The sequence below is a fragment of the Buceros rhinoceros genome, unplaced genomic scaffold (assembly GCF_000710305.1).
Source record: "Buceros rhinoceros silvestris isolate BGI_N320 unplaced genomic scaffold, ASM71030v1 scaffold8290, whole genome shotgun sequence".
Taxonomy (NCBI): domain Eukaryota; kingdom Metazoa; phylum Chordata; class Aves; order Bucerotiformes; family Bucerotidae; genus Buceros; species Buceros rhinoceros.
Genome location: NW_010390114.1, coordinates 20,436 through 32,958, shown reverse-complemented (window position 1 = coordinate 32,958; position 12,523 = coordinate 20,436). Strand labels below are relative to the sequence as shown.

The following is a 12,523-nucleotide window of genomic DNA, read 5'->3' as shown; positions in this document are numbered from 1 at the left end:
TGACTGATTAGATTTGCTGTGTGTGAAGAATCTTCTCCAGTTTCAAGTAGATATTTCTTCATGAAAAAGTCCTGTGCTTTTGTCTTTGTTACTCTTTGTCAAGATGTCTCAGAAAACCTTACCACAGCATGAACATAATCCTATGAATAGGAAATATATAGTTACTCAGTAGCTTACATTAAATATCTTTTTCTCTAATTTCTTGTCAGTTGCCAGAGCTAATTTGGAGGGGGAGATGTATGGTGTAGGGATATATTTTGGTCATGGGGTCTCCTTCTTTTAATGCTGACCAAATGTCCTGTGCCTCTCTTTACAGCTTCCAGCTACAGTTTTATTCTGAGCATTAGTGAAGAGGAAGCCAGGGTGAAGGCTTTGAACGAGTACCTGAGCACTCGTAGTTATATCCAGGGGTTCACATTTTCACATGCAGATGTGGAGGTATTCAGAAAGTTTTCGGGGCCACCCGAGGACCGGTATATCCATGTTGTCCGGTGGTACAGACACATAGAAGCAATCTATGATGGCAGCAGTGAAAAAAATGAGCCTTGTAAACTTCAAACAAGTGAGTAATGCAAAACTGGTGGGCAGGCTATAGATTAGCTGACGTTGTATTGGTTTTTATTGCTGAGAATTCCTGGAAGTTCCCTTTCACACTCTCTTGAACGCTTTAAAATTTACCGTATCAACTTGTATTCAAGGTCATTAAATTCTTCTTGTGTATAGTTACTGTGTAATTGATAGATCCTGACCTAGTTGCATGTTAAAGCCCTGTTTCCACATTTCTTTGACTTTAAATTCCTCAGTGTACAGAACTCGATTATGTGTGTTTTCTTTAAAAAGCAAGTCATTGGATTGTAAAAGAACGTGTGGGGTTTGGCTTGTTCCCTAAAATACCAGAATTTGCTCAGACCACCCTTTTTTCCCCTGCAAAGATAACTAAGTAGTTGTTGTGTAATATACAAATGCATGATACAGTAAACTGAATACTGCCTGTTAAGATTGCGATGAACACTGACTTTCAAAAGGAAACGTTTGGGGTTCTTTTCTAACCGTGGTAATGCAGACATTGCTGGTCATTTGAGGAATTCTGACCGGTTAATCTAGGTCTTTGTGTAAGCTGGGTACTGACATTTTTGGGAGCTGCATCACTTCTCTGAGTTCTTTTCCAATGAGCCAGTCTAATTTAATTGCTTTATAGTGAGATCCTTGCTCAGGGAGTCATGAAATAATTAATAATAATAACACAGAGCTGTTGTATAGCGTTTGCAATACTTACAAACGAGTGCATAATGTCTGTCATTTTTGCCGATGGTTGTTGACTAATATTACTACAATGCCATCTCCTCACAGCTTCTCATCGTATTTGCTCTCAGTTCCTCGCAGAGCAGCAGTTAAAATCAGGCTGCTGCGAGTACCTTCTGTATGTGTGTGTGTGTGTTCCTGCAGGCGTTTGTGCTGGTTATTGATTTCCTTTCAGCACTGAAGGGATCTCTGCTGTGCTGCTGCTCTGACAGCAGACTAACTACAATTTGTCTGCAGACTTTCATGGATCAGGATGGAGCAGTAAGATAAAAGGTTTCTGTTTTCCTGTCCATGAATCCTTTAAGTCTGTCTTTCTCTGGGGTTATGTCTTGTTACCTTCAAGGTCTGTGCATGTGGATCAGGAAATGGCGTTCTGCAGTGTTCACAATGAAAGCAACTCGTCAATCTGCAACGCTCCTTGGAGATTTTATTGGTGTTTTTTGAGGTGTATCAGAGAGCTCCAGGGGTCGATTAGAGCAAATGAACGTCAGTTCACACAGGGGGAAGGCTATAGCTGGCAGAGACACATTTGAACAGACTACACAGTGTCCCTTTCACTTTGTCCTCGGTGTCCATGTAGTGGCTATAACGTGACACCTAACTTGCAAGCTGAGAACTTTAGGGTGCAGTATCTGGGGTTTTTCTTATGTCAAGTGTGGTTTAAGTAAAGAAAGCTTTACATTTTTATCTTTTATTAGACTAACCCACATAGGCTTCTTTCCCCGAGGGAAGCGTTAGCCGCAGTGAAGCATGCCAGCATAATCTGTGTAACTCAGAGTAAACAAATCCATACCTCGGTATCTGGTCTGTGCTGGGGATAGAGTGCTCTTGAACTTGAGGTATTCTGTTCAGGAGCACCTCATGCAATGGAGTGTTTTAGAATAAACACCTATTTTTGTGGATCCGTAACACGGAGATTAAATGGAATCCATTTGTTAGAATACTACAGTTAATATATTTTTTCTTATTTAGGCAGTTATTCCAAAAATGAATATGAGGAATAGATTAAAATTTTTATACTGTGAATGTTTACATTACTTGAAGGTTTTCAGCCAAAATATTCATATGAAAGTATCAGGGGAAACAGTTAATGAAGAGCACCCTGAGACACAGGATCAGACAGGCAATTTTGTTGTCAAAACAAATAGTTAGTATAATATTTTAATTGCAGCTAACATGCATTCCATGAGGATTCCTACAGACAGTGCCGTGTGTTAAGCTGGCAGCCCTGCTGTATTTTGAATTTCCTGGTTTGCTTTCATTCCTAGTTAATGCGATCATTAGTTTAACAGCATTACAGCTGGGAGCAGCCCTGTGCATGGCAAACTGCAACTCCTCGATGCATGATGTACTCATACTTCCCTTTGAAAAAACATGAGTTAATAATTAGTTGCTTCTCAAAAATCTAAAAAGCAAATGCAAAAATATTGTCACTGGGTTTTATCTGCTCTCTTTGATGGCAAAATTGAATTGGAGCATATTTATGGTAGATGACTGTGCTCAAAAATGCCTTGTGTACATAGCAACAATGTAGGATAAAAAGCTGAGGTTCTCTCTAAAGCTTTCCGCCTCCCCTCCCTCTCACCCTGAGTACACATCATCTGTCAATATTTGCTCTGGAGACTAACCCTGGTCTCTGGAGAGTCTTTGCAAATTTTGTGTGAGATCAGTGATACGCCATCACAGTAAAATCAGTGGTGTTGCAGAAAGCCCAGGACTGCCATAAACTCTATTAATAATTCAATAAATTTCAAAGCTCTTGTTAACACTTCAACTGAATTCCATGCTGTGCTTTTATACCCTCTTCCTTCCTGTTACTTGGATCAAAAGTTAATAGGAATGGCAAGTTGGAGAGTAGAAAATAAACTAGACTAAAGTAATTAACTTTAGTTTTAGCGGCTTGTAGGAAGCACTAACAAAAGCAGATGGATTACTAGGATTGGAGCTGCTTTGTCTAATTATATGTAGGTTTTTTTCTTTCAAAATAATTTAATGATGTGATAATGGAAAAAATGTTATATTGCAGATCTGTTTGTGAAAGTGTCTTTTCAGTTGTCTATAAACTGTTTTTTCCCGTAGGTAAAGGCAAGCGTGTGCAGCCCCCCTGGTCTCCCCCTGAAGGGACAAAACATTCTAGGCTCTGCCTGTACAACAGCCTGACTCGCAATAAGGTGACTAAATGGAAGAAAAGTGGAGATTTCCATAGAAACATGAATACAGAAGTCACCAAATGTTTGTTTCTGAGTGTTTGCCCTATCAGTAGACAGGTTCCTGCGTTGTACTTTGCAGAATGTTAACGAGCAGGTGCCAGAGATGCTGTGCCAGTTAGGTGCATTTGCTGGGCAAGTGTTATAATACACATAGTAAATATACATATCCCACAAGTGTGCGTATGTATGTATATATTGCATAACATATAGTTCCCCAGTGCAGACTGTATAGTTACCATCATGCAGACTAGCCAGGGGTTCAGCTGTAGTACACATAAGTACGGGTAATGCGAGCAGAATAAAGTGAGTTCCTTTCTTTAGATGTTGTCCCTGTATAAAAAGTCTCACCAATTATATTATGGTAATATAAAAGAGTAAAAATTCTTGTGGTCTTGTTTGAAGGTCCTTTGGGAAAGAGGAATTATTAAGAACTCTAATGTTCTGTGAGATGTAGTATCTGAATGTGTGTGAAATGATTATACTCTGTAACCTTTTTCTGTGCATAAGAAAGCTTGATCTTTCCTCTTACAAGGGCGGCTTGAATAATTCCCTGCCTAGTCCAAATCTTTGTAGTCTGATACCTTGATTGATAAGAATGCAGGTAATATAAACAGCCACACCCCACTCTCTCTTACCCGAATAAAGCTAGTGTTGATCTTTTCTTATAGTAAAACTGGGAGTGGAGTAACTATTCCTTTTTTGTAATGATAATCCATGTTTTCACATTCTAATCTCCAAATGTGGTGTTACTAGCCTGAGATCACTCTTCAGTTTCTTCTGATCACTGTACCTTCCCTTTCATTTAAGGAAATATTTCAGCCTCAGAATGGAAAAAAGGTCTTGTGGTATTGCTGTGGTCCAACAGTTTATGATGCTTCTCACATGGGACATGCCAGGTACTGCAGTTTCTTATTTTGCTATAGGTAATAACAGGGCCTATTGGAAGAAGATTAATAGAAAAAGGTACTTTGTTTAGATGTGTGTATTGCTAGAAAATAGTCTTATTAGGCTCAACACTTGTGATTTAAGATTAAAAGCATGTTATAATATTAAGTCATTGTGTGATTAAAAACTTAATAATAGATGAGGGGAAAATTAAAACTGCTGTAAAATTATTGACTCTGAGATTAAAGTAGTTCATGCATAGAATAGAAATAGACTTGAGGCGTTCACTGAAAAAACTCCTGTATCTGTTATGGTTTCAGGTCATACATCTCATTTGATATCCTGAGAAGAATCTTGAGGGATTATTTTAAATACGACGTTTTCTATTGTATGAATATTACAGATATTGATGATAAGGTAAGATCTTTTTAAACTGCAATCTAAAATACTGTACTTTGAGCATAAAAGTCAGTCATGTGCAATTGCCATTTGATAAGCCAAGATAAATCTACAATTATTAACGTAGACATACATTTTGTACACAAAGCCATTGGGTTTTCTCAGTTTTGTAGCATTCCTGTGGTACTGTATTGTATATAAATGAATGTTATCGTTAATTACAAACACTGAGCGTTTTACAAAGAAAACTTATTTTATTTGCCTGTTGATGAGGTGCTTGTTTAACTCTGTTGAGGTATAGCTGATTATCTACTTATGGTGCGTTTAACTTGTATTACTGCATATAATTTTTGTAGCTCGTTAAATTTATAGGGACTCTGAAATGCCTTTGGTATGTAATAGATGTTATTTGCACTTTGTATAACTAAGTTCTGCTTCACAAAAATATTTTCATGTTTCTGCTTTGTAGATCATCAAGAGAGCAAGACAAAATTACCTTTTTGAACGGTATAGAGAGAACAAATCAGCACCAGATCAGCTACTTGGAGATGTTAAAACTGCCTCAGAGGTGGGTGTGGTACTTAATCCCTGCTGGTGTTTTATGTTCTTAGTAATGTAGCAAAATGGCTAAAAAATGCCTCTGGCTTTGCTACCTCCTTAAACCTTCTGCTTGTTTCAGTTATTCTGTTGAACTGGTACCACACAAATTAGAAATGTTGGAACTGCACATCATTTTGATTTTTCCGTTGTTTTAGAATTGACAAGAACTGTTGGTGTCAAGGGTGTGCCTGATTTTTATGGCCACAGAACTTGTTTGTGAGTGCATGTATATTGTTGTTGGGGTATTGGGGAAAAAGCTCAAAAAGCATTTAGATGTCTGTGTGGTAAAATTCAGTTTGGATGTGAACTAAATTCTTTTGACTTAACATTTAGTTTTGATGAGGAGCATGTTTCAGTAGTTTGGTATCAAAGTTTTTTATGTGGCATAATGTGTTATTCATCACTAGAAAGGTACTATGTGGCTAAAAAAATATACTGTGTATGGAACATAGTGCTGCTGTACTGCAAGTTGCTTTCTAATATTTTAATTTTAATTTGTAGCTCTTTTCAGTTAAATTAAATGAGACGACAGACCCAGATAAAAAGCAAATGTTGGAAAGAATTCAGACTGCAGTGAAGTCTGCTTTTGACCCTCTACAAGAAGCTGTGCAAGCAAAACTCCCTGCAGAAGAGATCAATCGATGTCATGAGGTCAGTTTGAGCTCCTTTTTGAATTAGATTTGGGTTATAATTGTTAGGGGTTTTAAAGATAATACTTACTTAGTAGTAATTCCCAAAAACACTATGAAAATTTTTATTAATACAAAGAGGAATAGTGGGCCTGAGGACTGTTTAGTACTTTGCATTCGATACAGGAGTTTTGATCCTTAAATTCAGCAATGTAGATTTTGGATGCTGTTTTTATCAATGACTTTTTTTTGTTTTTCCTCCCACTGTGATAATTAGTTATTTTTACCTTTCCAACGGGGACTTTTCTCTTGCATATATTTAGACTTCCTCTTTGACTTTTTTGTCTTGACGAATTAGTTTCAGTATAGATGAGCGAACATGCATTTATGACATTCCAATACTGGTGGCAATTTTCAACACAAATGGTTCCGTCTCTGATCAGAGAGGAAAATACATCCCAAAAAATTATGCTCAGGATAATTTTTATCCAAAGACCATTACACTTAGCAACAATAATCCTGTTGACTTTATTGGGTTTTGGTACCAGTAACCTACTGAATCAATATAACTGTCTTTTAGTAGTTGGTTTCCACTTCCATCTTTTCTTACTTTCAGATTATTTGTGATAATTATTGACTCTTCTTGAGAAGAGTCTCTCTCTAGATTATAATTTTTTAAGAAGTCTGGCTATTCTACCATCAGTGCCTTTATAAAAGTATACTGACCTAACAGAATTTTAAAAACAGCTACGATCTAAGCAACCTCACCTTCTGGGCTATATCCTATTGTAAAAAATTGTCATCTTTTAATATGAGACTCAAATGTGTCCTTGCTGATGTTCAAATTAGTTTTTCAAATGCTTTTTAGCATTTGAAACGTGCACAATAGAGCTTTTGTTAGGATTCTCCAGTAGTAATGGGGGGAACACATGGTGTAATATAGCTGCAGGTCCCATCCGGTGTTCACAGTGCCTGTTTAAGTGATGGATAACAAAACAGATGTCACTTAGCAGTTTATCTTCTTTCCTCTGTTTGTTTTATCCGTACCTAGGAAGGACAGTATGATAAAAAGCTGGTAAAATCACGGATTACCCTGTACTCATAGTCAAGTGTTTTTTTCCTTAAGCAAACCTCCTGTTCAGAATGAGATCTTTTGGCAGAGTTTAAACAGGGCAAGTCTTTGATCAGTTGCACTTGTGATTCCTGTTTTATAGATACTATTGGAAGAAGCAAAAGATATGCTGTCTGACTGGCTGGACACAAAATTTGGCAGTCAGGTGACCGATAATTCCATATTCTCAAAGCTCCCCAAATTCTGGGAAGGGGAATTTCATAAAGACATGGAAGCGCTCAATGTAAGTAAACAAACTGTTGTCTGTTCTAGAAGTGCATGTGCCATGCCTCATAAACCCAGAATACAATTTAACTACTTAACAGCTTTCAAAAACCTTGTATTTCAACCTTATTGATAAAGTATTTCCTTTAATGAGAATAGGTAGCTGTTAAATTAGCACCTGTTCTGTTTCCATCCCAGCAATCTTTAATCCACTGTATATGGTACCAGAGCCAGTTCCCCGGTGATCAGGCTGACGTGTGCACTCCAGTCATTCCCCTTGGTGTAACATTTACAAGCATAAACCGATCTAGAAGTTTGAGAGAGTCTGTTAGCTGCACCAGAGAGCCCTGCCACCCTCAGCATTCGGACTGACTACTTATCAGCCCTCAGCGCTGAGAAATTAGGTGATGGTAACAATCAAGGACAGATTCGTCGGTTACAGATGAAATGCTGTGTCCTATGCAATGGTTTAGATCAGTGAAGGTTTATTTATTTACTGGCAAACCAGAGGGACTTACTGCGCTTCTGACAGAGCAAGCAGTGAGCAGAAGAGTTGACATCTCCTTCAGTGGTTTCTTGTCAATGTCACCTTAAAGTCTGAGTTAAAAATGGCCACAGCTCATTGTTTCAGAGCAGAAGGCTTGAAATAGGAGTCTTAGATTCTACTGCCACTTGCTTTTGAGTCAATTTTTAACCAATGTATAATATAAATATTTAGTGTGTATTTCCATATGTGTGTGTGTGTATTTAAAAATACAAAATTCTACTTTTTGTCTACAGGTTTTACCTCCAGATGTTTTAACACGGGTTAGTGAATATGTCCCAGAAATTGTGGATTTTGTAAAAAGGATTGTGGATAATGGTTATGGGTAAGTTTGCTGCTGGATGTTTTCCTTGTGAGCTTATACTGTATCGGAGCTAGAGTGATGGGAGTACTTTCAGCACTTACCTGCGATCTGGTTTCTCGGTTTTATTATGCCATAGCAGACTTTTCCAGAAGTAGTGTTTCATTAAACAGAGAAACTTCAGGTTCCTTTGCAAAAGACCTATTATTCCTCACGTGATGAAAACATACTATTCTATACTTCTTGTGATGTCTTACAAGGAGAGAGGTTAGATTATTAAATTTATAGGGTGAAGTCCTCATTCATTAAGTCCCAGTCCCATTCACTTAACTGCCTGTGGCTTCTGGCCTTCCACGAGGGGTTTAAAAAACGAATGCCTGAGTTGGTGGCTGCAAATCAATTGTAAATAAAGTTAAAAAAAAAAAAAATTGTGAACCGGTTTTCTACCTTTGTCTCAAATTTGTGAAAATCAAGCTAATACTCTAGAAGTTCCTAGGTATCATGATAGATTCCTGCCTGAAATTTTTGAGTTCTCCTTCTGGTAATAGCTTCAGTTTTTTGATAGGGGTGTATTTTTATTGTGAAAAAGCAATTATTGTGAACCTGTGGTTCAGACTGCTATAACTTCTGTGGTATGTTCTTCCTTTAAACAGACATTTAAAATTTTTCTTTAAAAAAAGAAAGGTTCAAAATTGTTTGCACTGAATTATCAGCGTTCCTGGTGGTCCAGAAACTTACCTTTGTGTCAGAGTTTTTTATTATGGACTTACCTTCCTGTCAAAGTTTTTATTATGGCTGTAATGGAACAAAATTAGTAAAGTGAAGGAGGTCAGAATGGACTGTGAAACAAATGTGATTCATGTGATATTATTGCAGAATATTAAGAGACCAGAAGTACTGTAGATATTTCTTCTTTTGGGACTGTTACCTGATGTCTCACCTCTTAGAGTTTAACGAAACATGTTAGTTGTTGTTCCTTTGAGAAATTTTTTCATGACTTTCAATGATTTATCTGAAGTCTTTTTGAAAAGGCCTTAAAACTTAGGCTCCCCTACATCATCTTTACAACAGTGAGCAGCACTATACTGTATGTGGTTTCGCTGGAGAACTTATGTTTAACACAGTGACTTTTGGGATAAAATTCAGTTAAGTTTTGGTAGAAATTTAGCTAAATAATGATCTTTAACTTTTCAGGTATGTGTCAAATGGTTCTGTATACTTCAATACTATGAAGTTTGATTCCAGTGAAAAACACTCCTATGCTAAGCTGGTTCCTGAAGCTGTAGGTGATCAAAAAGCTCTTCAAGAGGGAGAAGGTAAAAAGGGGCAATAACATTTGCTTAAACTGCTGAAGAAACTGATGATGCGTTGATCTCTTCAATGGATTTCACTGACGTTTGGATCAGAGTTACCGTCAGTTAAATCATTTACCTGCTGCACTTCCTGTACCAGTAGATTTCTTTTCCAAAGTTTTGCAGCTTCAGGCAGCACTTTCCTGGAAGTTTTTAATAAGAAAATATCAAGACACGTTTTTCATTCCAGGATATTTTGCAGTTGAGGTTTATCTTTGGTTGGTTATTGGGGTTTTTTGGTCAGAATTGTGAATACCTCAATCATTTGACTATAGCCCAGTTACTTGGCTGCTCATCTGGTTCAAAGTAGGCACAAAGACTTGAAGCGGGGCCTTCCCCCTGTCGGATGAAAGCTCTCCGCATCAGACTGTGGTTATTTCACGGCAAATATTTGGCAGCTTCTTTCTTACTGAGAACTCTTTTTATTTGTCAGCCTTGTTGTGTTAAACCAAATCCAAATACAGAGTTTTTTTTTTTCAGTCAAGCCATAGCTGAGAAGTAGCTTAAAATGTTCAATAAACCAGACTTACTAGTTATCTGCTCCTAAGGTTGTACAGTTTTAGTAGCAAATCATCCACAAAGACCATCCTAGTCTTAATTTGGATCCTTCTCTAACTTTGGTGTGAATTGATTCAGCAGTCTTACTTGTCTGTGAGTACCTTGTTTCTATTTATCTTTTTCTGTAACGGCAATATTGGAATTGTGCCTGCAGAGAGAATGTGGATGAATCTCACGTCAAAACTTCGACAGCAGTGCAGTGCAGCTGATACTTGTTGTCAGATTTCCTTTCAATCAGACATTAACCAAAACTCCAAAGGATTACCAAAGTTAATTATGAGGAATTTTGAGGGCTGAGTGTTTCTGGTTTTGTTTTTTTAAATTCACTCAATGTGAGGTGCAACAAGGCCAAAAATCAATAATGCTGGTGTTTAAATAAAATGTATATGTTTACTATTTTCTCTTTTGAAAGGTGACCTGAGCGTCTCAGCTGACCGTTTAAGTGAGAAGCATTCTCCAAATGATTTTGCTCTGTGGAAGTCCTCCAAGCCAGGAGAGCCCTCATGGGACTCTCCATGGGGAAAGGTAAGAACATTATAATGAGGGTTTAGATCTTCTACGCCTTATTCAGTAGTATGGTACACAAACACTTTGTGTGACCTCGTATTAATAACGTATAGATAATGAGGATTTTGTAGTCAATCATAGGTTCTGTTGCTATATTAATTTAATAATTTAGAACATGTATCAATCTGTCTGGTACTTCTTAAACAGAAGCCTGCATGCAGGGTCATGATGGCTGTTACTGGTCATTTGTCTGTTTATCTACAGGCTTTATCTGCAGTGATTTCTATATGCTTTTTTTTCTTGTGATCAAAAATATTCATGTAATTTTAAAAAGAATATTAAGCAGGATAATCCAAGCATCACAGATGCATATGCCGTGTTTGATCTTTAAATCCAACAGCATACTTTCATGAAGCTGAGGCCGAGAATCTTGTTTTCTTGGGGACACCATATCTCAGTTCCTCAGGTGTTTAACTGCTTAGGGGCAGACCAGTGAGGAAACGATAGGTAGGCAGGGGAGGAAGACAATGAACTAGTAGCCAAGTAATGTGTTTTTCTTAACAGGGTCGTCCAGGTTGGCACATTGAATGTTCTGCGATGGCTGGATCCATTCTGGGAGAGTCAATGGATATTCATGGAGGAGGGTTTGATCTTCGATTTCCCCACCATGACAACGAACTGGCACAGTCTGAGGTGAATGAACTGGCCTTCAGTTTCTGCAGTGAAAAAGCGACGTGCTTTACTTTGACCGCAACTTACACAAATCCATTAATTAATTTTTAAAGTTCCCTGTGTGTTTTGTATAAGCATAACTTTTTGTTCTCTGGATTTTATTTGTAAATTATCCTACTTCCTAGTATGCGTGTAACCAGCAGTGGGTCTTTGGGTTTTTGTGGTTTTGCTGCAGGCATACTTTGAAAACGATCACTGGGTCCGGTATTTTCTGCATACTGGCCACTTAACAATTGCTGGCTGTAAAATGTCCAAATCTTTGAAGAATTTCATTACCATAAAAGATGCACTGAAGAAACATACAGGTAAAAATCACTTTGGAATTTGAATGCTTTTGATGTTCTTCTAGTAGTGACTATGGTAATTTTGATTTTCAGGCACATAACTTCAGATGTCTTTCCTCTTCACTAACTTTAAGACAGTTTCCTTGTTTTTCTGTTCCTCCTTGGTATTATCTGTGTGGATAATGGCATTATTGCATTTTTGTTAGATGTATTGATAGGAAGAATATTAAAAATTACGTTCTTAGCCACCACAGTATTGGAGGCCATAAAAATGCTTTAAATCATGATTATTTTCCTTGTTTCTTTTGAAACTCCTAATAGCACGGCAGTTACGGTTGGCTTTCCTCATGCACTCTTGGAAAGATACGCTGGATTATTCAAATAACACCATGGAGTCAGCTATTCAGTACGAGAAGTTTATGAATGTAAGTAAGCTCTCCATTCCTCCTCCAGCTCTCTAAGCTTTGTGTTGTTGTGTTTCAAGGTTCTATTCCTTGGGGTATGTAGGCCATATCCACAGACTGAGTTTGCCTTCTGAATTCATCAGGTGGGATGTCACAGTATTTGTTCAGCTACCCTGGAACAGTCAAGTCATGTAAATTCCACAGACAGCTACATTTCCCTGCAGCTGGCTGTTCTCTCCAGTTTTGATGTCTCTGAGCAGATTGGCACTTGCACACAAGATTAGTTTCTCAGTTCAGCTTGCTGATAGGACTCAGTCCAACAGGCGCTCTCATAACATGTCTGCCAGATCAGACTTTACACAAATATAGCCACGGGGAAGAGGGGCTGTCATTCCTACTGTGTCTCCTCTCCACAGACATTGAGGATTTACCTGTATGCCTTGCAGGCGTATGTGAGGGATTTGGCACAGTACCATTCCT

At 37.8% G+C, this 12,523-nt stretch overlaps 1 protein-coding gene across 1 annotated transcript in view; it reads left to right on the top strand.

Moving 5' to 3' along the window:
* Window positions 1-316: 316 nt before the first annotated feature.
* CARS (cysteinyl-tRNA synthetase) overlaps window positions 317-12,523 on the top strand; it is a gene marked incomplete at its 5' end in the record, with an annotated part of 25,597 nt that continues 13,390 nt past the window's right edge. Inside the window, 13 exons of the mRNA XM_010136536.1 lie at window positions 317-562; window positions 3,382-3,473; window positions 4,320-4,408; window positions 4,718-4,814; window positions 5,266-5,364; window positions 5,898-6,047; window positions 7,240-7,380; window positions 8,142-8,230; window positions 9,401-9,522; window positions 10,529-10,641; window positions 11,188-11,316; window positions 11,531-11,660; window positions 11,961-12,064. Coding sequence (XP_010134838.1) covers window positions 317-562; window positions 3,382-3,473; window positions 4,320-4,408; window positions 4,718-4,814; window positions 5,266-5,364; window positions 5,898-6,047; window positions 7,240-7,380; window positions 8,142-8,230; window positions 9,401-9,522; window positions 10,529-10,641; window positions 11,188-11,316; window positions 11,531-11,660; window positions 11,961-12,064 — 1,601 coding nt within the window. The remainder of the gene's footprint in view (window positions 563-3,381; window positions 3,474-4,319; window positions 4,409-4,717; window positions 4,815-5,265; window positions 5,365-5,897; window positions 6,048-7,239; window positions 7,381-8,141; window positions 8,231-9,400; window positions 9,523-10,528; window positions 10,642-11,187; window positions 11,317-11,530; window positions 11,661-11,960; window positions 12,065-12,523) is intronic.